Source organism: Perissodus microlepis, chromosome 7, assembly GCF_051167445.1.
Source record: "Perissodus microlepis isolate ML-2025 ecotype Zambia chromosome 7, ASM5116744v1, whole genome shotgun sequence".
In the NCBI taxonomy this organism is placed as follows: Eukaryota; Metazoa; Chordata; class Actinopteri; order Cichliformes; family Cichlidae; genus Perissodus; species Perissodus microlepis.
Genome location: NC_140467.1, coordinates 61,346,230 through 61,372,307, shown reverse-complemented (window position 1 = coordinate 61,372,307; position 26,078 = coordinate 61,346,230). Strand labels below are relative to the sequence as shown.

At 41.9% G+C, this 26,078-nt stretch overlaps 3 protein-coding genes across 8 annotated transcripts; 2 read left to right on the top strand and 1 right to left on the bottom strand.

Annotated features, from left to right (window-relative positions):
* The first annotated feature begins 435 nt into the window (after window positions 1-435).
* Window positions 436-7,953, top strand: syt8 (synaptotagmin VIII). Its single transcript, XM_084936435.1, has 8 exons — window positions 436-719; window positions 2,611-2,774; window positions 3,752-3,847; window positions 4,013-4,180; window positions 4,337-4,504; window positions 5,557-5,674; window positions 6,307-6,440; window positions 7,693-7,953. Exons 1-8 carry the CDS (start codon window positions 539-541, stop codon window positions 7,951-7,953), a joined length of 1,290 nt encoding a protein of 429 aa, XP_084792561.1. The 5' UTR covers window positions 436-538.
* On the bottom strand, window positions 1,094-14,924 carry LOC146384461 (uncharacterized). 4 transcript variants are annotated; one of them, XM_084936432.1, is made up of 5 exons: window positions 14,814-14,924; window positions 12,495-12,666; window positions 6,203-6,332; window positions 2,931-2,986; window positions 1,094-2,695 (listed from the first exon to the last, which is right to left on the bottom strand). In XM_084936432.1, the coding sequence occupies exon 5, from the start codon at window positions 2,365-2,367 to the stop codon at window positions 1,744-1,746; it is 624 nt and encodes a 207-aa protein (XP_084792558.1). In that variant the 5' UTR covers window positions 2,368-2,695; window positions 2,931-2,986; window positions 6,203-6,332; window positions 12,495-12,666; window positions 14,814-14,924; the 3' UTR covers window positions 1,094-1,743. The 4 variants fall into 4 exon arrangements, with proteins under 4 accessions (XP_084792558.1, XP_084792560.1, XP_084792559.1 ...); XM_084936434.1 differs by having other exon boundaries at window positions 1,094-2,692; XM_084936433.1 differs by lacking the exon at window positions 6,203-6,332.
* Window positions 14,887-25,031, top strand: LOC146384460 (uncharacterized). 3 transcript variants are annotated; one of them, XR_014800864.1, is made up of 5 exons: window positions 14,887-14,998; window positions 15,084-15,164; window positions 17,035-17,219; window positions 18,415-22,440; window positions 22,843-25,031. XR_014800864.1 is itself a non-coding variant. In XM_084936427.1 (4 exons), exons 1-4 carry the CDS (start codon window positions 14,923-14,925, stop codon window positions 19,294-19,296), a joined length of 1,224 nt encoding a protein of 407 aa, XP_084792553.1. In that variant the 5' UTR covers window positions 14,887-14,922; the 3' UTR covers window positions 19,297-25,031. The 3 variants fall into 3 exon arrangements, 2 of the variants coding, with proteins under 2 accessions (XP_084792553.1, XP_084792554.1); XM_084936427.1 differs by having other exon boundaries at window positions 18,415-25,031; XM_084936428.1 differs by lacking the exons at window positions 14,887-14,998; window positions 15,084-15,164 and adding an exon at window positions 15,323-15,409 and having other exon boundaries at window positions 18,415-25,031.
* Window positions 25,032-26,078: the final 1,047 nt, after the last annotated feature.

Below are 26,078 nucleotides of genomic sequence, written 5' to 3'. Positions count from 1 at the left end.
TCCTAACAATCCTCTTAAGGCTGCAATCATCGGTGCTTCCTGTGCCCCTTTTCCTGCCACAATTTAAATTTTTATATTTAAATCTCCATTAATTATGCTCCAGTACAGCGCTCTGTGAACAGCCAGCCTTTTCAGCAGTGGCTTAGTCTCCTTGTGGAGGGTGATCATCGCTTAATGCAGGTCGCTTAACATTTAAATGGACTCTGCAGCCCAACTAACCCAGTGCTTGATTTCTGTTCTTACTACCAGTAAAACAACCTTAACTTTGATGGTTTATTTTAGTAACAGTACCTCATTAAGTTGTAAAGGATGTGGCTCAGTGTGTGTGTGTGTGTGTGTGTGTGTGTGTGTGTGTTTTTTTTAAAGTGACTGCATGTGCATCATGCGGTCACATTGACTCATATCTATCAAGCCTGTGGTAATTTGAGGGAAGCCATTCCCTCCACTTTTCATTAAGCACAAAGGCTGAGAGACTTTTTTGTTAACACATGTAAGCATTTGTCATCTCTTGCTTCCAGAAATCTTCATCCTCTTCATCATGTCTAAAATCCTTCCACCACAACATTCTTCCCACGTGAAATCTAACTTGTCATCAAAGGCAAACAGCTTCACAGTCACAGATCACCCCACCACCCTCATCTCCACCACCTCCACATATACTAACACCACTGCCGACCCAGCTGTTGCCTTCATCAATGGCCTGCTCGACCGGATACCCTGTGAGTTACTCAACAGCAGCAATGAATTATTTCCCAAGTAGCCAAAGGATAACTAGAGTTAAATACGTGTTTTGATCTTATCAGGTGAGCAAATAAGTTAGATACAAATGGTAGTGATCTCCCCCTGTTGCCGATGAAAGACACAATGATGAGAAGGGTATCAATAATAGCTTCTTTCCCCTTCTCCCCAACCAGTCAAAACAGATGGCTGCCCCTCCCTGAGCCTGGTTCTGCTGTATGCTGTGTCTTGTAATATAAGATCCTTGGTTTAGCTGTTATTTGGAACGTGTCTTGAAATTTCACTAAAACTTAGATGTTGTAATTTCTACTGCCTAAAGGACCAACAACAGCACAAACAAGAGCAGCACACAAACTTATTGTTGCACATATTTTTTATGATAGCACAAAGTTATTACATGTATACGATGCTCTGCAAAGTTGTGCATAGGCTCAGTGCACAACCAAGCTAGTCTCTTATGTCATCGTTGTTGATGTCCTCAATCTGAACCCTCTGCAATCTGAATGTGTCATTTTTCTTTTTTCTTTTAATTGGTCTCTGAAGACTCGGTAATCAGGAGGCCAAGAAAATTAATATTTGGAAATGCATCAAAACCTATTCTTATTTTCAAAAACGTCCGTTTAGCCATTCTTCAAAATCTAGAGCCAAAGTTATTACTAATGATGACTTTGATCTCAGAGGCTTAAAGTTAGTCACGCACAAAAGTGTGTCATCTGCATAGAGTTGTACGATTTAGAGACGTAGCTGCTTCCAGAGTGTTTTATCTCCAGTCTTAAATTATTCTCTTTAAACTACATTCTTAACATACTCAGTCAATTAGTATTATGTCCAAAGAAATTATTTATATTTATCTTCTGATGAATTATGTTTTGTCTATCTTTTAGCACTGGGACATCAAAGGATTTAAACACTGGCACTATTTGTCACTGCAAATATAAAAAAATAATTTTAATGTGAACTGAATGTGTAATCATCCATCCATCCATCCATCCATCTTCATCCGCTTTATCCGAGGCCGGGTCGTGGGGGCAGCAGCCTAAGCAGAGAGGCCCAGACCTCCCTCTCCCCAGCCACATCCTCCAGCTTATCCGGGGGAACACCAAGGCGTTCACAGGCCAGCCGAGAGATATAATCTCTCCAGCGTGTCCTGGGTCTGCCCCGGGGCCTCCTCCCGGTGGGACATGCCTGGAACACCTCACCCAGGAGGCGCCCAGGAGGCATCCTTGTCAGATGCCCGAACCACCTTAGCTGGCTCCTTTCGATGTGGAGCAGCAGCGGCTCTACTCTGAGCCCCTCCTGGATGGCCAAACTTCTCACCCTATCTCTAAGGGAGAGCTCGTGGCCATAGGTGAGGGTAGGGACGTAGATCGACCGGTAAATTGAGAGCTTCGCTTTTACACTCAGCTCCCTCTTCACCACGACGGACCGGTGCGGCATCCGCATTACTGCAGCTGCAGCCCCAATCCGTCTGTCGATCTCCGGCTCCCTTCTCCCATCACTCGCGAACAAGACCCCGAGATACTTGAACTCCTCCACTTGGGGCAGGAACTCATCCCCGACCCGGAGTGGGCACTCCACCCTTTTCCGGCTGAGAACCATGGCCTCAGATTTGGAGGTGCTGATCCTCATTCCCGCTGCTTCACACTTGGCTGTGAACCTCGGATACAGGAGGAACAATGCGGTTTTCGTCCTGGTTGCGGAATGTGTAATCAGTTTACCATTATTTCTAACTCTACCATAAAGCTCATATGTTCAACTTTTAATCAAAGGAACAAATATTTTCATAGATTTTCAATGAGAATAAAATGGACATTTTGTTTACAGAATCAGTCTTTGTTGGTGAGATAATGTGGACTCGTCTTATCTCCACAGTGCCTCGATGGGCGATCTACACCATCTTTGCAGCTGGCGGTCTGCTGATTCTGCTCTGCTGCCTGTGTGTCTGCATCAAGTGCTGCTGCAAAGGAAAGAAGAAAAAGAAGAAGAACGAGCAGATCAATCTGAAGGCGGTGAATGGAAAAACAACCACAGCCCTGGTGAGTGGCAGAGGCCAGAGTATCTGATATAAATTTGACTGATACACAACACAAAAGCATAATGTATTCTATTGTTTTTTATTTCCACTGAACTGATTATAGCTACACACTACGGACTACACATAAAAGATGGAAATAACCATTGGAATGTCTCACGTGTTACTATTCAGCATGCCAAGGTATTCCTGGGCTTTGCCAACCCTCAAGAATTCCTGTGAAAAGACCTTGGTTAATGACAGGCTCCTTGTAAACTGGACAGATATTAGTTGCTGAACAGTTTAGTTACTTTTTGGGTCAAGAAACAACTGGTCAGAACCTTTGACTCGATTTTACTTTTGATAGGTTTGAAAGCACTCAGTAAAATAACTTTTTGGTAACTGCGAGGGTCTATGCCACCACTGACTCGTCTGTGGAGAATTTACTTTACAGTGCACCAGCTGTGCATGTGCCACAGGAACGACTACTCGTTGTTGGGTCTCCAGCTGTCCATGTCCACAACAAAATACAATCAATGTGTTAGGAACGGGCACACACAACCTGTATTTTTACGTCACTGGGAACATGGGGTTGGCACTTTAAAGAAACCGTTGAGTCAACATGAGACTATGTTAAATAAGACCTGACACTAACAATTAATGCCATAAACTCATCAGGGAAATGTTCACTTAAGTTATTGATCAAGTAGAGCAGTAGAGTAATTTTATCAGAGTTCGGTGTAATCGCTTACTTTTTTCAGTAAGAACCAGTGACCCCTGCTGTCCTTTAGATGTAATGCACACTAGGGCACCACATGACTTTATCTTTCAGACTCACAGAACAGACTTGATGTTCTATGTTGTGTCGTTACATAATTGGGTGTGACATAATTTTAATTTTTTAATTAAAAGTATACAACAGTTTTAGTTTAAAAGTTTAACATGGCTTTACCCCCTGAAAAGCCTTGGACAGCTAATGTGCTTCCTGTGCTCCTCTGACAGGTTCAGCCAGATGTGGCAGATGTTGATTATGGCTCAACCAAAAAGCAGAGAGGAAAGCTGCTCTACTCTCTGGAATATGATGGGCCTCTGTCTGAGGTGATTAAATGAATGTCTAATTGTTTACCTTTCATGCAGCGTTGCACTTCTATAATGTTGCATCCTTATTTTAAACATTTGAATGTGTGAAATTTGTTCAGCTCCTCTTTAGTTTTCAGCTGTGGTATGAGTCAATATCCATCTGTTTCCTGTCGACCTCTACAGCTCAAACTGGGGATCAAACAAGCCAGCAGCCTGATGGCCATGGACCTCGGAGGAACCTCAGACCCATATGTCAGAGTCTACATCCTCCCCGAAAAGAGCAAAACCTATGAGACCAAAGTGTTCAGGAGCACGCTGAACCCTGTCTTCAACGAGCAGTTTACCTTCCAGGTAGGACCTGGGTGACTTGCCCTGTTTAGTTGCATTTGCTTAAAAAACAGTTATAATTAAAAATTGTTGTGTATGTGGTGAATTATTGAAGTTGAACCTCAATGCTGCAAATCCTCAAAAAAGAAAGAGCTTCCAACCTTAGTTATATGCCCCCAGCTACCAAAGTCTACCCTCATGAAGTCGACAGCTGTGATGAAAGTGTTTGACTTTAACCGGTTTTCCAAACACGAAATCATCGGCGAGATCCAGGTGCAGCTCTGCAATGTTGATTGGAATCACATCATCGAGGAGTGGCAGGAGCTGGAAGCACCCGCCAAATTTGAGGTTTGCTTTCACACATTTCCTTATTCTTCATGGTCCAAGTGGTGGCATCTAGGAAGGATTTAATCAATTTTTGTCGAATGTATTTCCATATTCTTTAAGGATTCAGTTTCCTAATCCAAACCTCTTGTGTCATTCAAAAAGAAAAAGCAGTCATGTTGCTTCCTGGGACCAATAGTTGGATTAATGGCAGGATTAACAGTTTTTCAAGCTTGTTTTGTTTACTCTTCTCTTCATACTGTCAAAATCTAATCTGTTTTTTTAAAGTATACCCCAATACATCTTTCTTGAGACACTAGCCTGTAGCGGAATCACTGACGCATCCTGAAACTAATTTCATTCAACTCAAAACAACCGATTTACACTTCCTGAAGGATCTGTCCCGGGACCTCTCCTATTAATAATCTACTTCCTCTTGGTCTCTTCTCTTTTGTAAATTTGATATTAATTTCAATTTTTATGCTGATGACACGCACCAAACCTGTGCACCAAACCTCCCACCCACCTCTCTCTTTCGTTGCCTCAAGGAAATCGAATCCTGGGTCTCCAGGAACTTTATCAGATTGAATAGTGTTAAAACTGAGGTTCCCCTCATTGGCACCAAATCCAGGTTATAAAAGGTTCTCCTTTCTTGGTTTCCCCCTCCTCTCAGGTTAGAGTCATCAGATGCTATCTCCTGCCTGACTCTCTCCACTTTCAAATCCCAACACATTTCTTTAAAGTGACTTACTCTTTCTGACCATCTTCCACCTGTCACATGCATCCTCTGTTCTTAATGATTTTTATATACTGCTAATTAGTTTTATTCACTTTGACATTTTTCTTGGCTTTTTAAATTTTTTAAACTCTTCTATATAACCGAATGTGGAATGTGAATATTATTTAAATCATTTTGTACTGTCAGTAGAACAAGGCTCTCATAATGGGTAATAGTCACTTTCTCCTTCAGCTTCCTCCTTTTATTTGCATTTTTATTCATTTCAGTTTACTGAAATATATCAGAGCTGATTCAGTTTGTAAGAACTACAGATTTCTGTATGACGTTTGTGCTGCAGGAAGAAAATCTAGGAGAGATCTGCTTCTCCCTGCGCTATGTTCCCTCTGCCAGCAAGCTGACTGTGGTAATCCTGGAGGCCAAAAACCTGAAGAGCATGGACGTTGGAGGATCCTCAGGTCAGACTGAGACGGGATCTTAATCAAAAATGTAACTTTTCAAAAACGCTCCAGCGTGCTAATTTACAGCAAATCCAAGAACACATTTGCTCTCCATTAAACCAACGGGTGATCCACTGGAGGTGTAACAGAAGACAACACTGCCTCACAGTGGTTGACAGCAGTAACTACAGAAGCAGTGAAGATGGGAGAAGTTTAGTCATTTCCATCTTCATATTGTGGGAGCTGTACTCGACTACAGCAGCTTCGTTTATCTTACACTGGGGTCTAATGCATCTTATCATAATATTTTTAGCTCCTCCCCCTTTAAACAAACTGTCTTCTTAAACAGGTTTGAGCAGTAATGCTTAAGTGCTGACCATGTTTAATTTAAACATCTAGCTGTATATTTATTTAAAGAAAGCCATAATGGATTATCTTAACTAAAAGGCTGATTATCTAAAATTTCTTTATTGATGCAATTCAGACATGATTACATCAATACTGTTACAGCTGTTACAATATTCATGTTTCTTGATTCCTGTTTACCTTATTATTTTACCCCATTAATTCTTCTCAGGTATTATGCATCTGCATGAAGAAATACAGTTTATAGATGCTCCGAGTGACTTTCCTCCATGCTGTGTTTGTAGATCCTTATGTGAAGATGCAGCTAGCTCTGGACAAAAGGAAGTGGAAGAAAAAGAAGACGTCTATCAAAAAGAAGACGCTAAACCCTTATTTCAACGAATCGTTCGTCTTTGACGTGTCACTGGATCAAATCCAGGTGAGTGTCACGACATCCTGGCTGAAGCAGATCTTTAACAATATTTGAGATGATCTGAAACAATAGACTGGTCATCGATATTAATTTCACATAAACACAAAACATTTTAACAGTAATTATGAAGACATTTTGTGATGATGGTTTAGAATATAAAGAATATATATCAGCACAGATCCTGGATTGAACTAACTTGAGAATGTTTTCCTCTTTCCTGACATTTATACTTCTGCACTGGCTGACGCATACGCTGTGTCAATAAAAATAAAATTCAACCTGCTATTTTTCCAGTCCTGGTCTAAGTGGTTACATAATACATGCCGAATTGTTGAGAAGGGAAACAGACTCCTGCCACTTTCACAATATGTTTGATAATTACCCTGTTACTGTTGTTCTGAGTGGCTGTGATTTTCTGATGAACATGGTGCACACACTTTTGTAAACCATCACACACTGAAGGCTTTAAGGTTTTCTACCTCTGGTGTAGGGATTCAGCTCCTTTCTCAAAGAAGAGCCTAATGCAGCCTAACACATAAAGGGATGATCCTCAGCTGTATGCAGTGAGGGAGGCAGCTTTTTAGTTTAACACTGTTATAAGACTGACACTTATTATAAGCACACAGTCACACTTGAGGTATCACATCAAACTAGATTGGTGCATCCCTGTGGAAAAATTTACTTCACTTCTGTTCAGTTTTATTTATACAGCACCAAATCACAACAACAGTCGCCTCAGCGCTATATTTGTTGTAAAGTAGACCCTACAATAATACATAAGAGAAAAAAAACCCAAATCCTGTGACCCTCTGAGCAAGCACTTTGGCGACAGTGGGAAGGAAAAACTCCCTTTTAACAGGAAGAAACCTCCGGCAGAACCAGGCTCAGGGAGGGGAGGGGGCCATCTGCTGCGACTGGTTGGAGGGGAGAAAGACAGCATAAAAGACATGCTGTGGAAGAGAGCCAGAGGTTAATAATAACTATTGATTACATGCAGAGAGGTGTATAAATACAAAGTAGGTGAAGAAGAAACACTCAGTGCATCATGGGAATCCCCCAGCAGTCTACACCTATTGCAGCATAACTAAGGGAGGATTCAGGGTCACCTGATCCAGCCCTAACTATATGCTTTAGTAAAAAGGAAAGTTTGAAGCCTAATCTTAAAAGTAGAGATAGTGTCTGTCTCCCATATTAAAAACTACCACTTTAATGCTGCTCTGATAGTGAGGCGACTTTAAATCTGAATCTCTTTCCTCAGAGGGTGAATCTGGTGGTCTCGGTGTGGGACCATGACGCCGTGACCAGGAATGATCCGATAGGGAAGATCTACCTGGGCTGCGATGCCACGGGGAACCAGCTAAGGCACTGGGCCGACATGTTGTCCAACCCGCGACGGCCGGTGGCTCAGTGGCACAGCCTGCTGTCGGCCGAGCAGGTCAACTCCACTCTAACCCTGAAAAAGAAAATCCCCATCCCCAGCAAAATGAAGGAAAGCGCTCAGCAGTGGTACCCTAAATGAAACCATTTAAAAAAAGAGAGATTCAAATTTTTTGATAACCATTTCTCCCTTTGTTCTTCTGATATGGAAATCATTGAATAAGATTACTTTGTATTATACTGTATATTAAGATTTGTAATTATTATTTTTTGGTATCAAATCAAAACATGCTAAAATATATTTTCTAACATTTATTTTTGCTTTATAAACACAGTTTAGCCTCTGTAAGATAGCTGTACTGTGTAATAGAGTTAGGTCCATAGCTTCAGTACACACTTTCCCTCAGTACAACAACAACATGATGGATTTTAAATCAAACAGTCAATATGTTCACTCATTATTCCAAGACAAATGAAGTGGATAAAAGAGTTGATTCCAAGTCTTGAACTTCTGAATGAGCCTCATTCAGTAAATGTTTTTACCCTGCGAAAGACATGAGCTCGCACGTGAAACTTCTGCCAGATTCATGACGAGTGGGCACCGGCATCGTTTGTGCTGGCTGTCTGCAATCTGCATACCATCACACTTATTTCTCTATATAAGGAAACAAGTTTATGTCAAAGTGAAACGGGGAGTGATGCTGCTGTAAGAGGGAAGAGGAGGAAAGCAGGAGAAAGGCTGACATAAACAAGTCATTTTTTAAATAAGATATAAGATTATTACTACTAGTAGTAGAATTGCAATTCTTAGTACTAATCAGTATAAAGGTGTATTTTTCTTGTGTTTTGTAATATAACCAGAGCTTCATCATTTGTTCATGCATGCAGTCTGGGGCAGTACTATATTTCTTCGTACCGTATGAACAAAGGTACAAAAATGTCAACAGCTCAGCAGCACTGTGAACACCATGCAAGACAACTGATGGTTGTGTAATTCTTTCTATGGTTAAAAACAACAGCTTTACAACAGCTTACCAAGCCAGGACCACTCTTAAGGAGGCAGGAGTATCTCTGTCAAGGTCTACAAACCAAAGATGTCTTACTGAATGGAAATACAGAAAGTTTAAGACATGCTGCAAAGCACTGGGTGGCACTCAAGGCTATACTCTGTGATCAGACTCTGACAAAATGCTACAAAACCGATCGGACTACATTTTACAGTGCAGATGGATGATGACCCAAGGCTGACTGCAAAAGAAGCGACCCACGAGTTTGTCAAAGCAAAGAAATGGGGATATTCTTCAATTCGCTAAGTCAGTTACCCGAGCTCGATTCAGCAGAGCAGCTTGGGTGTAATTCCTAAACACTTAATGCAATATTTTTGTTAAAGCCCTTGGATTAAAGCTGAACTTCTCCACTTCAACCACATCTTCACTGTCTGATTTCAAATCCCCTGTAGGCAAAGGCAAAATTGCAGTTGTGCCAGTTTCTAAATACTAATGGACCTGGAAATGCATATCATTTTTTCTTATGTAAACACACTGAAAGTGAAATCTACAAAACACAAACAACTCTATATGTTTTTATTAAGAAAAGATCTTGTTAACTTTCTACACAGTTGGAATATGATCTAAAAGCTAGAAACACAATCGTTTATGGACAAACAAGTCTGAGACTCTCACTCGTCTCCCCTGACAGACGACGATTCAAACAAAAACTGAGCTCAATCAAGCCGAGTTCAGCAGGTGCCTTCTCCTGCTGGCTCAGGCCTCCAGAGACCGTCCTCATTAAATGCTCTGTGAATGCACAGCTCAGTGCATTCACAAAACGGGAGATTTTCACTCTGTCAGCATCTGATGTTAAAACATCAACTACGATGAGCCTCTGTTGACTTGAAACTTTGATTTCATAAGCAAAAATGACCCTACCTCTAATAAAGTTTGAAAACAGAAGATACTGGCTTCTTTGAGTGATATAGACGCTTCTGCTACAGATTGTTTGTTTGTTGGATATTTAATGTTTCTCCAGGATCAGCTGAAGCGATATGGCTTCATGATGTAAGACGATGGGTCTAAAATGGATTCAGGCTGCTCTGTGGTTCAAGACAAAAAAGACGCCATCATCTCGCAGCGTTTCAAACCTTAACCACAAACAATGGAGTTTAGCTTATTGCTTGAATGCTGAATACAAATAATTCTTTTAAGATGATTTCTTTTTTCAGAACTTTCAAGGGAACTTCAGAAAACGTTCCCTGAAAGTTATTTCAGGAAACCTTCAGAGCACCTTCAGGGGACCCGTCTGAAGGTTATTCTGCAAAGCTCCCAAGACCTTACGAGGACCCTAATCTCAACAGTCCCTTTTAAAGGAGCACTATGGCGCAGAGCACCTGAAGGACCTTCTGTGGAACTTCTACAACCCTTCAATCCCAATAGAAGCTTTGTTATGTTGTCACATCGTCAAAGGACCTGCCTTAATGTTCTCCGGTTGTGTGAAAAGCCCAGAGGGCCTTCAGAGAACTCAGTATTTTTTGGAGAACTTCAGGAAGCAAGAGCTTGTAGGTTCACAGGGCAAAGGAAGAAAGATCCTTATCAGAGTGGGAACGAGCTCAAGAAAGTCACCCCAGATTGACTGATTAATTTCTTTCGTTCATCCATCCATCCCCCTACAATCGCCACTTACTTTCTCCTTTGCTCTTGTCATAATTACCACAGCCGCTAGAGTGTACCATCACAATAAGCTTCAATAACAAATGATCTACGGGCTTGTATTTTACTGGTCAACATTATATTGCTGCTACCTCCGAGGGTGATTTACAGGAGGCCAGTGAAGGCTCAACAGACCTGATAGGGACGAGCCAAGAAGCTTGGAAGCTCTCTTTGAAATGTAAATGTCCCACCCACTTAAGGACACACAAGATCTTCTCTCCACTTTCTGTCACCTGCAGATGACACTGAGATGACAATGGAAGGACACATTTGTAGTCTGAGCATTAGTGATTTTATTCTGTCTAATTAAAAATAAACGTTAATGAATAACGGGAACATCAGTTGCAGGAATACAAGTCAGTTAAAAAATGTGCGGCAATATTTTTTTTCCAACCTGTCATTACTAGTGCAATTTTCTGTTAGGGCATCAGGAGCAACAGAGCCAGAGACACCGAGAAGCTGATCAAGCTGATTAGGCTTGGCCTGGCTCTGGGGTCTCTGGAGCCCCTACAGGTGTTTCCTGGGCAAAGATTGTTGCTGAACATACTGGACAACACCTCACATCCCCTAAAGGACCTACCGGTCAAACACCAAAGTGTGTTCAGCAGCAGCCTCCTTCAACTCTGCTGCAATTACAACAAAAATCTTTCCTACTCACTCCACCTAAAATGGGGGATTTGTGTCTTCTCCGACCAGCGATCTTTCACTTGTTAGACGGATTTGCAAACCTTTACACCAGGGGTCCCCAATCCCAGTCAACGAGGGCCGGTGTCCCTGCAGGTTTTAGATCTCACCTTGGGTCAACACACCTGAATCACATGATTAGTTCGTTACCAGGCATCTGGAGAACTTCAAGACATGTTGAGAAGGTAATTTATCCATTTAAATCAGCTGTGATGGATCAAGGACACATCTAAAACCTGCAGGACACCGGCCCTCCTGGACTGGGACTGGGGACCCCTGCTTTACACTAAGCCACTAATGCAAGAACTCTCTCTCTATACCTTAATGTAACATCATGCAGTATTTTGTCATTTATTCCTTTTTAATTACAGTGGCTTCTGTGTATTTACTTTCCTTGCTTTATCTCCATCATGCCATTTGTTGTGTTTGTACTTGGTGTAAATTTGCTCTCTGTTTCACTTTCTCTTTCTCTCACCTGGTTGAGCAGGTGACCCATGTACTGAAGTACAGAAGGCTAGATACCTGGGTTTGAGTGTCTACCGGGCTGCTTCCTCTGTGTCATTCTCCTGCACTGTCTCACTACACTTTCCTATCCAATAAAGGTAACAAATGAAGTTAAACAAACAAAAATTCTGATCCACAGGAGTCAAAATGGGACAGCTTTTATATTTTACCTCCTTAACAAAGCCCTTAAATATGAAAATGATCCATTAAAGCAGGGGTGGGCAATCTCAGTCCACGAGGGCCGGTGTCCCTGCAGGTTTTAGATCTCACCTTGGGTCAACACACCTGAATCACATGATTAGTTCGTTACCAGGCATCTGGAGAACTTCAGGACATGTTGAAGAGCTAATTTAGCCATTTAAATCAGCTGTGTTGGTTCAAGGACACATCTAAAACCTGCAGGGACACCGGCCCTCGTGGACTGAGATTGCCCACCCCTGCATTAAAGGGTTCCTAATCTGCTTCAGACTCACCTATAACGTAACAATTAAACTAATGTAGCTCTCATAATTTTGCTAAGGGGCCTCAAGTCAAAAACAATCTTTTTCTTATTTTGTGTCAATATTCTGTTCCAGTGGTGGACATTCGTGCTTATTATAATCACTAACTGGTGATGAATCCCATCCCTTTTCAGTAATAATTAAAATGTACCCAAAATACCACACATTTTAATTATTATTTTGAATAACAATTCATTCTATAATAAAACAATATCAGTGTTATCTGTGTTTGAAGTCGATGACTTGTTAATAAAGGTGCAAAAGTAAACTGGAGAATAAACTGGGGTCACCTGTTTGTGAGAAATTCAGTGTCTCCTGATCAGCTTAAACCAGCCACGGCCTTCATTGTCCGCTTATCTCCTGTGAATTTACCCTCCTGCTTATTGACAAAGGCGGCTGGATACACTCACACTTCATTATGGAGAGCAGTGACATCAGCAGATCGGTGGGTTACCAGGTTACCTGAAGAGAAGTCCAGACCATCCAATTAAAGCATACGAAGAAGAAGAAGAACAGGATCAACTCTGCTTTCAGACGAAACTGCTTCAGTCATTCAGTCTGAGAAACAGCTGCAGCCTGCGTGTCTCTCTCTCTCACACACATACACACGGTGAGTAGATCCAATAAACTTATGCTACAGACTTCACTTTAGACGTCATCTGACCATTTCTGCCATAAATGTGAATTTATATTTATTTAGTGAAATATTTGGAACTTTAAACGAATGTTTCCATCCTTAATCCTTCTGTAAGGTTTTGTCTTTGTTTAACTAGGCACAACCACAAAATATACTCTGGATTCCATAAAAAATAGAACGAAATAGTCAAATAGATTTAATAGATCTTAAGGAAAGCTATGGTACAATGAGCTACTGGTAGATTAAGCACCTAACAAAGACTAGTTCACTGGTAACCTGTTCAGGGTTAACGACATTTACAACTAAGCCTTTAAACAAAATATCTGCGCGTTTCATTGAAATGGTAGAACAAAATAAGTTACAATGGATCACTCAACAACAAGAACAATATTATTTTTTTTTTTACTTAATTATATCTAAAACCAGTAGACGGGATGAAAGTGTGTAATACACTAACAGAATAATATTATAAGCGCAGATCTCCCTGAAAACAGCAAGTCCTTTCAGGTGTGTTTTTGATACAAGGGATACTCTTCTATTAGGAACTGCTATTAGAAACTATTCCACCGAAATCTAAGTATAACAGCTGACCTGTGTGACGTGCAGAACAACTGTAAATAATATTTCGCATAATATTGTAAATAAGTGTGTTGATGAAAGGAATGTTACTGTGCCACACGCGTAAATGCGCGCATCGCTCTTTTCACGTATCGGTTTCCAGCAGTCGCGTTAGTGCGTTTTGACAGACATTTCACTTTGGTTCAAAACAGATTCAATATGAGGAGTCCATCAGCGCGTGCGCATTGCTGAGAAAATATTCCAGCTCAGTTCTGCTCTGTTTCGGTGAGTTTTATTACTACAGATGCAGAATTATGCTCAGCTCCGAAGACTCAGTGTGAGGGCTGAGTGAAGAGCTGCAGGACAAAGCCAAAGCAGAATCAGACATGCTTTTGTGGCATGCCGCAGACCCCAATGAATCAGAATTGCGTGAATCATTTAAATATGTCTCCCAAGATTTTGTGAAAAATACCCATAAGCACGCCTTTCGGTAGCAAAACTACAGAAGAGGATGAGGGCCACTGGGGGGGATATATTGAAGTGAAGTAAGATGCGCATTTTGAAGTCAGCTCAAGTGAGGATTTTGGCAGTTCTCCCGCTCATGTTTTCCATTAAGGTTATTTTTTGCATTGGAAAAGATTATGAGGTTGCTTTGGGTTTTTTGTTGTTGCTTTTCCCACTGCCCTGGGACTCACTGGAGTCACAATTTAATGAAAGCCTACACGATTTGCTTTCCGTAGCCCCCGGGTTTTGTCTCGCAGGGAATTTCTATTGCTTATAATTACTTGCTGTTAATCTAGTTTTGCAAATACACCGTATAATTTACTCAGATAATACGTATTCGTATTTGTGTAAAGGTTAAACGTTGTCATTAAGCGGGGTAAATCCTGTAAGGCCAATCCCAGGACAGCAATTCCCATGGACTGGAGCCGGCGCGCTCACGGTGCTGATGCTGCTGCTGCTGCTGGTGGTTAGCCAGGCAGCTAATCACTGAAGCTCCGGATAAATGGTCACATTTACGGCGTTTAACATCCACGTTAACCCGCGTTGTGTGGCGGCAGATGGACGCATAATATCGTGTGCATGTTCTTGTTGTCGTTTCGTGTAATGGAGCTGTACCACCCGTGTACGAGCCGTGAGCAACGGATACTTGTGCAGTCTACGGTTAGCTCGCTAACGCTCCGGGGATTTTTAAGGTTTACTGTGGTTAATGGCTCTAGTCGTCAAGCTGTCGTGAGCGAGCCCTGGTTTGCTGCAGCTTCGCTTCCCCACTAGGATTATCTGACGGTCAGAGCCTCCACCAGCTCCACGATATGACTCACACACAGTGAGCCGACCAGCTGGCTGGATGGCTAGCTCTTTCGTTAGCAGCTAACCTAGGCGGTGATGCTAGTAGCCGTTCGGGTGTACGTACCGCCAACTATCTGAAGCCATGTCTGCCCGATGTAGCTGATGTGTTGCTCGGCTTGCCAAAAGATGAAGGGCCGGGGTTATGATGCGCCTCTCCCTGCAGGAGGCGGAACATGGATGCAGAGGAAGAGCGGAGTGCACACAAAGTTTTGGATCCAATGGTGCCCTGCAGGCAGAACGGAAGGATCGGTAAGACTGGTGCCGCTGTCCTTTTTTAATATCGCCTCTGTGTTTTGTAAGTTCTGTGTAAGGTGACCTCTCTGTCTGTGCGCAGGTACTTTGAGAACTCTCCACCGCCTGCTGAAAACCCAGAACACACTGCAGATTCAGTCCATCACCCGCTCAGAATGTGCTGGTAGGTCAAATCCTGCATGGGCAGAAGCTCCCTTATTCACAAGGTGTCACCACAGCGGGTAAAAGGTGTCATTAACGGTACTTCCAGGTCATTAAAAACCAGCTGAGTAAGATTTAGTTGATTAGCAGATTTTAAAAGGAGGGAGCAGCAAATCCCAGCCTTCTTTTTCCTGATTTCAAACTTGTGGACAAACAGAAGGAGCGAGTCCTGGGCTTGAATAACGTTCCACATTTTTTCTGATGGATGTAAGTAAGATGCAAACCTGTAAAAGTTGTGCAGAATCTCATGGTCTGCAGCTGGGGTGGCAAAGTCAATTTATATGCAGCATAAGTCCAGTTTGAGCTCAGATGGGTTTTATAGTTATTTTTTTAAGATATATAAAGTTCTAATTTTTATCTTTTAAACATAAACAGTGAAAGTTAAATTATTTATCTGTTCTAAAGAAATTGAAGTATGTACTAAACCCAAAAATCGAGCTATGAACCCGGTTTCCCTCCTTCATTGTCCAACTGTCCTGTTGACCTCCTGTGAGCTTGGCAGTAACATCTTTGCTGGCAGTGACGTCCACTCTCCCCACACAGAGTGACAGAAGCACACGCCCGGGAGAATACATGTGCATTAGCACAGATAGAATAGTATCTTTGCAAACAGTGAAGTTCCAATTTAAAACTGAAACTGTTACAGATAGAAACACCTTCCTTCTGTTGTCTCTCGGTTTTAGAGTGCACAGCTTGAACTTGTTGGTCGAACGAGATGCTGACAGGAAACTGCAAAGAGGTCGATTAAATTAAATATGAATCCAATAATATAATTGATTTCAAATCTTCAGTTCACAAACTGTCTGTGTAAAACTAGTATGAACTAAAGCGTAGTTTTGGAGAAGTGTTTCATCCTTTATTCCTCAACTTGACTTTAAACCTTTGGCGTGTTTGCAGATTTGGGGAAAATGGTACCGTAACACTACGGCTGCACAATTAATCGTTAGAAAATAACAATCTCAATTCAGACTTATGTGCGATCTCATTTCCAAATGACAACGATTTTTTTTTTTTTTTTTTTTTTTAAAAAGAAAAAGATGACGATTGTACCGCATTTTGATCCGGGGCATAAGCTGCATGAAAACAAGCGCTCACTCTTCCTGCTCAACAAATGACAAGGGCGGAGCCTTATACCACGTGATACACAAGTCAGCTGGCAGGGAAAAAGGAGAGCACCTGAGAGATGAGGAAGCTGTAAAGGCCAAGAAAGTGACAGGAGAAAATCCGTCCCGGTCAACCACCCAAACATCAATAACGGGAACCTTATACAGCGCTTCCCTATACCCGTTGAACTCCCGCAGGCACAAAGAAATTACGGAGGCTATCACTTATCACCCGACCAAAGATATGACTCCCATCAACACTGTGCAAAACGAGGGATTTAGGAAAATGATCAACACCCTAGACAAACGCTACACAGTGCCGTCCCGCAACTATTTTTCTATTGTTGCACTACCTGCTCTATACACACAGTGTCGAGCAACGGTGGAGACGGAATTACAAGCAGTACAACATTTTGCGGCAACGACAAAATGTGAGACATTTATTGTTTTTATGTTCAGTCTCAACTGTTACAAAGTTGATGTGCAGTTAATAAGTGCAATAAATATTTATATTGGGAAAAGAAAATCGTGAGAGAATCGTGATCTCAATTCTAAGCAAAAAAATCGTGATTCTCATATTATGCAAAATCGTGCAGCCCTACGTAACACACAATTTTAAACTGTTGTCTGTGAATGAGAATTCTTTTCATGTCGTCTCCACAAATACCGGAGAGGAGAAGTTCTGTTGTTTGCCTTTTGATCTCACATGCGGCCTCCTGGGTGTTTCAGGTTCCTGTCCGAATCTAATGATGAGTAGGAGCGAGCATGCCGATGCAAGGCCCGTGCCCGTGGCCCTCACCCCCCAGCTCCCTGCCAGAGCCCACCGGCCTCTCTGTGTGTCGGTGTCCTCCGACAGCAGCGGACGCTTCAAGGCTCTGGAGACGCAGGAGTGGAAGAACAACCTCAAAGCTCAGGTACACAAACATCTGCTGCTATGTCCTCAGCAGGAGTTGAGGTACATCTGGATCCTGAAACATCTTCATATTCAAAAAAACAGCGTTTCTAAAAGAATGAGTTTGCAACTGTGGACTAGTGTTCACATACAAAAATAGGCACATCCATGCTTTTATTTGTATAACTAAATACCATATTAATCAATTAAAGAACAACAAGAAAATAATGAAAAGAAGTAGGAACATTTTGGAAATCTTGCTGAAAATATTTGAATAAACTGAAAGTAGAACAGATGCATCTGAGTGATGGATGTTATCTCAACCCTTTAAAGCCGGTCGGAGCGGGCACGCTCTGTTTCCCGTAACTATTTTTAAATCCCTGTAGCACTGCAACCACGTAAGCTAGCGCGATAATTTTTTTTGCATATGAAACCGGAGGAGTTGTACTTACATCTTATGCCATCAGCTTGTCCTAGGTCACAGTTTCCTTCCACATATAGCTTTGCAAAAACTGCATAAAAAGCGCTTGCAGCAACAAAAACATAATATTCCAGAAACACGCTTTGCCGATCCATCAGCTGTTTGTAACACTTCCTACGTCCATCTGCGTGAACTATCGCATGTCCTCCATGTCCTGCCCGAAACCGGAAGTGACGTCATTTTGTGGAAATGTAGTTTTTTTTTTTTTTTTTTTTTTTTTACCATCAGGGCCTTATGAGCCTATACTGGTGTTTTTAAAAGTTATGTTTGACTTTATGACTTTCTGTGTTGTTTCTGGGATGCTTAGGACTCATATTGCACTGCTGGAAATAGTGTATTTTGATGCATATGCTGTTTTTTTTGCAAATTTGCATTATAATATTTATTTTCGTTTTTCCTGCAGTATATAAAAATTGGTGTATTTCAAAAATAAAACTATGAAGACACTTCTCCAGAGGCCTGGTAATGAACTAATCATTTGATTCAGGTGTGTTAACCCAGGGTGCGATCTAAAACCTGCAGGACACCGGCACTCGAGGCCTGGGGTTGCCTTCCCCTGGTGTAGAGAAAAGATTTTAAATGGGTCCATATCATATGTTGGAAGCACTGAGGAATCTGTTTCCTGGCTTTTTTATGAAGGGGGGGGCAGGCACTGCTATGGACTTCTCAGGTCTGGTTGGTGTGACAAACTGCTGTGAGAGTTGTTATCCATGTTTCATTTGTGTCTTTGTTGCAGATGGAGAAGGCTCACAGTGCAGGAGCAGCCAGCAGCACGGGTTCTCTGGAACGGGCGTCCCTGTTCTGCGCCTCTGCTTCTACCACAGTGTCCAGCTCCGGCCTGTCCAGCCCTGTGGAGATACTCAACAAGAGCAAGTCCTCCAGCCGCTTCTCTCTCTTCTCGCCGCCCTGGAACAGCAGCTCAGAGTCCGACTCCAACCCGCCGTCCCGCTCCGGCTCTAAGAAGCTCCGCAACTACAGCCGGAGAGCCGCCACGGGGCCGGCCGGAGCGAGGGGCCCTGATACGCCAGAGCCCAAACCCAGTGGTCCCGAACACTTCCAATACTCGGAGCCCGTCATCTCCAAGGTGACCGATTACATCTATGTCGGCAACCTAAACGCAGCGTACAATGGCCGTACGCTGTGCCGCAACAACATCGATAGCATCATCGACATGAGCAGTGCGCCAGGAGAATCGGCCCCCTCCCTTAGCCTCATACCCTGCACCTGCTCTCGTGGCGCCCGCCACAGCTGGTCCCGCCTCAAAGTGGACATCGGAGATGTGCCGGACGCTCTTGGCGATGGCCCGGCGTTGAAGCAGCGCTGTTTCGAGGACATCAACGAGTGCATCAACGCCTCCACGGAGAAGCGGAAGCGCGTCCTGGTCCACTGTCGGGACGGCTACTCTCTGGCGCCCACATGCATCATCCAGTACCTGATGGTGAAGCAGAACATGAGGCTGATCGCTGCCTATGAGCTGCTGAGGGCCAAGTACCCGGTCAACATCAGAGAGTGCCACCAAAACGTCCTTGTGAGCCTGGAGAGGGCGCTGCGGCCCGGCGGAAACATTGACCCTGAGTGCTTCAAACAGGCCATCTCACGCAAAGTGGCGTGGACCTGATTTTGTTTCCCATCATGCTCAGCTGCTGCTCGACGCCCTCTCTGCTCCTCCCACAGTATTGGATCCTTTCATACAGACAACCAAGGGCAGCTGTAGACTGATCACATGGATATTATTGTCCCCACTTGTGGTTGTGAGAATTTGATGTATTTCCTCTTCAGACCTGTAAATGTGACCTGGCCGTGATTTCCTCCTTCATACTCGCCAAATAGGAGACGCAATAGACTTTGCTGTAGTGTGCAAAGCTTCTCGGTATAACAGTGTGATAGTGTTGGCTGTATAGTTGATATAGTCCTGCTTCAGTTCTGTGCCACACCGTCGTGTTGCTGTTCTATATCAGGGGAATTTCTTACCGGGAGATCTCAGGAGATTATTGATGTCATACTAGAACCGTGTCAGTGGTCGTTAGATTATCCTGCAGCTTCGTTCACACGTGGAATCAAAAATGCAGCTCGGAGAGTTGGGAAGGGTTCCGCAACAGGTCCAAAAGGGTTATAAAGCCGTTGCCCGTTCACGTTATGCATCCAGCTGGCACCACGGCCACTGTAGGAGCTCTTCCACTTCCTGTTAATTCCATTGCACCGATGTTTGCTGCAGATCAGACGAGAGCGCATAAGAGTAAATGGAACCAAAAGGCTAAAATGGTTATGTCCCCACAAGAGCCCACATTTGATTTTAACTTTGAAAAATGGTGAATAAAACGCGTTTATGTCTTTTAAGAAGCCGATCTGGTCCATAAAATAGATTGGTCCTGATTGGTCAGATATGGATGTCTGATAGGATAGCACCCATTTCTAAACAATAACTTGATAGTTTAACCCCCAAACAGGCTCTTCCATGTTTGTATAAGTAGCAGCCGTGCTGTGACGTCTCTAATACTCACAGAAATGCCTTTTTAAACTCAAATATATAGTTTGTGTGTTCTTTATTTTTCTTAAAATCAAGATTAACATTTCCTGATGAAAAATACTTATTCAGCAAAATTGATCTTGGAGGGCTGCATCATTTCGGGCTATTGCCCAGGTTCAGTAAGACGAGCACCAGAGCGTGGTACAACTCGTAACTGTAGCTCAGTGCAACTAAAAGAAAGGACGCACTTGCTGGATGAGCAAAGTTGAACTACAAAAATCAAACCAATTGCAGATTGAGTCGGGTTATCGCAAATATGTTTGCCCAATTGCTCAGCCTAGAGTTTGCCTTTTATGGACGACTCAATAAAGCAAAGTATGCCTGGGTGCACAAAAACACTGCTGCATGTTGAAAACGACCTTTCAGGTGTAACCTAGTCGTGTAAATCCAGTGTGACATCTCAGATGTGTTTCAGGTGGCGGTAATTCCACTGGTGAGACATGTAAGCCTGTAAAGGATGATTTTCTTTCTCGCTTTAAGATGTTAAATAACTGTAGAAGCAAGCGACCATGTGGAACGTCTTACAACATGGACTCTGTTACCAGCCTGAATATTGGGCGAGTGCTGTAATGTATCTGTTTAGTGCCCTTTTTACACGAATCATTTTACGTAAAGACAGCCCAAAAGGTTTAGTAGAACTAATAGAAAAAAGACAGCAATGTCCTGATAAAATAACTGTTGCTGTGTGTAAATGAGGTCACCTGTGATTCAGTACTCTCCCAATAGTAGATTAGTTTCTCAGCGAGTTAACCCAGCGCAGCGTCACTTTGCGTTGTCTATATGCACATTAGAAAACCTAAAGATGCAACAAACTGGAATTGCACCAGCTGAAAATTCCTTCAGCTGTGCTTGGAATGGCCATGGCTTTCAAATATTTGAATGCTTATTAAATTCTAAGTGTATCTGTTATCTTCAAATACATATTTTCCCCTATTTTTGTTTTTTCTAGTGAGCTACTGTAACATGTTACTACTATGTGCAGATGGCTATAAGACGTAGTTGGTGGTCACCATTAAACAACTAAATAGACTAAAGGACGGCCAGAGCTCATCTTGTTGTGTAGGAAAGGTCGGACCGTTCAGCAGAAGCTGCTCACAAGACTGTCTTCTGGTAATTATTTTAGCTCATTGACTTTAATTATGCACTGCATAGAAACGTGTATGTATATCAGTGGATTTATACTTCTGCTCTCCACGTATGTAGTTTCTGCAAACCCTCTACTGTAACACATTGAATTGATGCAGTGGAGTGGAAGACAGTGATTCAGCTCGATGAGAATGGTATAGAATTATTTTACTAAGTCAGTCCACTGCAAAGTCCACCAGGTAGAGCTAACATGTCGCGAGCTAGCCACAACTGCACACAGTCGTTTGAGAAATCATCACTCTTTGCTTAGAAATGTCCACCCTAGTTTTTACCCAGAGAACCTCTCCTCACTAATTTACTGTCTAAGTTTTAATGTGAGCTGCAGACTTGGGCTGATGCTGGAGATGCATTTAAGAAAACGTTTTAGTGCCAACTGTAACCTGCCACCAGGTTCATGTAGACTTTTGGGCAAAGTGAGGAGGCATTGCTTGTTTGGAGATCTATAGCTGATAAAGTCTTAGTTCGGAGTGTCATAGTAGATGAAATATGGACTTGGGTTGAAACCCAAACAAACCGTCTGTACTCCAGCCAATGGAGGACATGCATGCTTTTTGTTATCTTTAGATCTACAGCCGCTTCCTGGATTATGTTGCAGTTTCATCTTCTTCTGTCTTAAAAGGGAACTTTTGCACATGGACACTTTGTGTTGCTTCTGACCTTTTTGTGCCATTATCTATCTTTTGTGTGCTTATTTTTTATTTATTTTTCCCCCCTGAGGTCATACTCGACAGGATGAACGGTCCCTCTTGTCCTCTGTGAGGAAGACTCGAGCCGCGTTTTTAGGGACAGTTCGCTGAAATGTCTTTAGGAGCGTGGCTCTGTGAATTTGAACTTTGGTGTGCGGTGAAGTTGAGTGACATGCATCTCTTATCAGTATTAGTGCACCATCATTGCTGAACTGCGATTCGGGGTTTATGCATGGCGAGAGGTAATTTTTTTTTTTTCTTTACTTTTTCGCTCCACTGCTTACACAACTGTCTAAAAAGAAGAGTATTAAAGTTTCCCTGTGAATGTTTAAAGACACTTAACATGATTGAGTTTCACAATGAGGAAAAGGAGACCATGTTCATTAAAAGTAACCAGATGAAGGTGTTAACAGTAGTCAGGGTTTTGAAGTCATGAGTCTTTCACCTGTCAAATTCTTCTTAACCTACAAATATTTTGTTAAATGTCAGAAAATGGTGAAAATGACCTTTTCAGAGGTACTGTTTTGTCTTTAAAGGTACCCTTTTTATTTACCCTTTGCAAATGTCACCACCAGGGAGCAGCTTTTTAACAGCAGGTGTATTAAAACATGTTCAGATGTGCTGCTGTTTGTTAAACTTCCAACGTTTCTCTCAGCCCCGTTTCCTCTAGACGATTTGCATTTTACCAGGTTAGCTGTGGAAATCTGCTCTTGGGTAACTCACTGTGCCATCCTGTGGTACTACATGAAACAACAGCAAAGGCCTGTTTTAACATCAGTTGATGTCGCTTCAACACAGTACACAGATATGTTTGACAAATTCAAAGCAGTTGCTTCTTTACATTCTGTGGGTGTAGTTGGTTTTTAAGTAAATATATAAGCAGCCTTAATGCCTCAGCTGTGAAAGGCTGATGGTGTATTGTCATCACACCAAATTTCTGAAGTCAAGTTTTATAGCTGTATCTAATAAAAATCTTGTATAAGTTTGAATCACAGTGACCTTGACCTGAAGGTCAGAGGTCAGCTTTTCTGAAAATCATCTAGGAATTTCAAGTTTATACAATAGACACATCTACTAAGAGGCTAAAAGGATAGCACTGGCAGTTGCCTTTTTTTGCGTGTGTTAAATTAATGAATTTAGAAGTACCTTTAAACACAAAAAACATTTGCACCAGGAAAGCATCACCATTTCTGGCTGTAATTACTTTAGTTATATCTTTAATGCTTACGCAGGCGTGTATATCAAAAATAGTAAGTATTGTGGAGGACCAGAACTGCCAAAATTAAAAATGAAATAATGACTCAGTAAAGTGTTAAAAATATTAAAATCAAATGTAGGCTTCATTTCATAAACTGTGACATTAATTCATATCTTTGTTTCTTAAACTTACCGTTTTTTTTTCTCGATTTTCCTTTTTATTCACTTTTAAGTTTAATTTGGGGGTTTTAGGGCTTTGATTAGACAGTGCAGTACAGAGGAAAGAAGGATGAGAGGAAGCGACACATCAAATGACCTGGGACATACCACTGAAATGAACAAAACAAAATAAAAAAAAAACATAAGGAATTTTAAATTAATTGTAAAGGAAATAAAAAGTCATTTTTTTAAATTAATGTGCATTTTGATATTTTAGGTGTAATAACATAGATGTATATATGAGGTCTTTTATTTTTGATTAATTTGGTCTTCCATACATGCATCTGCTTGTAGTAATCATCTGTGAACTGAAGGAGGTAGAGCCAGGTGGAAGGACTTTTAAGGAGCCGTACTGTTTGGATGTCAGTGAGTGAGCAGACGGTGACGGTAACAAAGGTTGAACACTAGCGGGGATGTATTTACCACCTGCTCTCATCAATCAGCACTATCCTGCCCTCTCATTGATTGAGGAAAGTGCTGAACCTCCCACTTCTCACCCCGTGCGGTTATTTTGCCAGTCATTGCTTGAAAAAGTTGAATGTCATTGAGTCTTGATGGTCTTTGGTCGCCACATCACTGCTAGCCACTTCCTTTTTAGCCAATGTATTGAACCCTTGTACAAAAATATATATATTGTTAGGACAGAGTGTTAGCCATACAGAAATTAGCTCATTGCCAAATTCTCACTTAAATGGAAGTGTAACATCGGATGGTCCATGTATTTTCGTAAGGGGGGAAAATGGACCAGTGTCCTTTGCAAAAAGTGTGAGAATTACTGGTTTCAATGTTGAAACCACTGCTGTGGGTATCATGTGAACTACCGCAAGAAATTCACCAATGACTTCCATATTTAGCTCAGATTCTATCTGAAGTCTGTCAAAATGTGGGCTGGTTGTTAAATGGCATCAAGGCAGAACTGGTACTCCATCACTGCTGACTGGGTTTTATTTTGCTTGTAGTTTCATTTTTATTTTCATTTTTTCCATATTTTTTTTGGTGGGGGGGGGGTCTTAGTCAAATTTGGTATCGGACAGGCCGCCACGGTGACCCTGGCATCACATGTGATGAAGTAGAATCTAAAAGTATGGTGCCTTCATTTGGAGTCATCTCATGAGCGTTTGGTGACATTTGCACACTTTGTATGACTTTAACTTCTAGATATCTTGTAAGATGTTGAATATTTTTGGATGTTTTATTTTGAAAAAGAAGAAGAAAAAAGACATTTGTGTGACTTGTCCTTGCTGTGATATATTTGCAGACTTTAGTGTATAGTAGCGGTGAGACTGAAACGGATTCTATATTTGACAGATGTTTTGACACTCGTGTAGTGGAAACGATCATCAACAGATTCTTTTTCTTTCTTTTTTTCCCGTCGTCGTAAACTCTCGCCATCTTAATCATCATATCAGACTGAATAGGTTTTCTAACTCGTTCTCTCAGGTGATTTCTCAGTATCCCAGAATGTTCTCAATGAATACGATGTGATTCAGAAATGTGAAGCAATGTATTTCTCATGTCGTGTTTATTAATCAGATTTAATTTGTACTGTTGAAATATTAAAGAAACTGATGTATCTAACAGCTGCTCATGTGTTGGAAGTGATTTGAGCACAGACAGCTCTGTTATGTTGAAGCTGTTCAGAGTTGGTGTTGTGTGCACGCTTAGTGAGAAGCACAGACTGATAATGGACACAGCCACTGTGATGTCACCCATTACCATTTAAGAAATTAGCTCATTGCTAAATGTTGATTTGTAAGCCACTCCCACCCTGGAAGTTCCCTGAAAAAGCACAATGTGGAGGTCAAACTGTCTCCTGTTGCTTCGTTTGTGCCCTGGTTCCTCTGACATACACTAAAGAACTAAGTTCCTTCAATCAGGAAATTTCCTGCAGTGGAGCCAGAGAAAGAAAATGACAGACGTCCAGAGAATATGAGACAATATGAGATCCGAATGATCAAAATCTCCAGGTTCCTGCTGGAGTATTTGGAGAGAACCCGGCCATGTGGCGACAGTACTGTCCACTTCCTCTCGTACAGCCCGCTCACCTGCAGTGTCACATTTTGTACTTTCTGCTCCACTAATTATGTTCCAGATTTAAATCTTAACATTAAATATAATAAAAGGTTATAGTATAAACGATGAAGCTACCAAGCAGATTTCAGATATATTGAAATGAGTTCCAGCTGTAACAGCTGCACGATCGCTTCTGAATACAAAACACTTATGTAATGCAAAGCAATTATCAGACTCGTGTGCAGTGCCACTTTCTGTGTAATACGCCTGAATGAGGGCACAGGGCTGCACAAGAGCATGAAAATTGTTCCCAGTGTAGTCTTTATTCTCCCTCTGCTGCCACATTAACAAAAAAGCCTCATTTTGAGCCACTGGTAGAGCTTCAGCAGCATATCAGAGCATGAAAACAGCAGATTGCATGGAACTGTCATGTCACCTCTCCTCAGATAAACCTTTTTTTTTATTTCTCATCTATTGCCTTATTAAGAGGAAAAACAGGAAACAGTGGGGAATTCCTGCTCTGTTTTTTTTCCTCCTACACTGAAAAGTAGAAAGTGCTTGGCCACCTTCTGTTAACAGCTTCTTAATTGTATCCTTCAGCCAGGGTCTTGA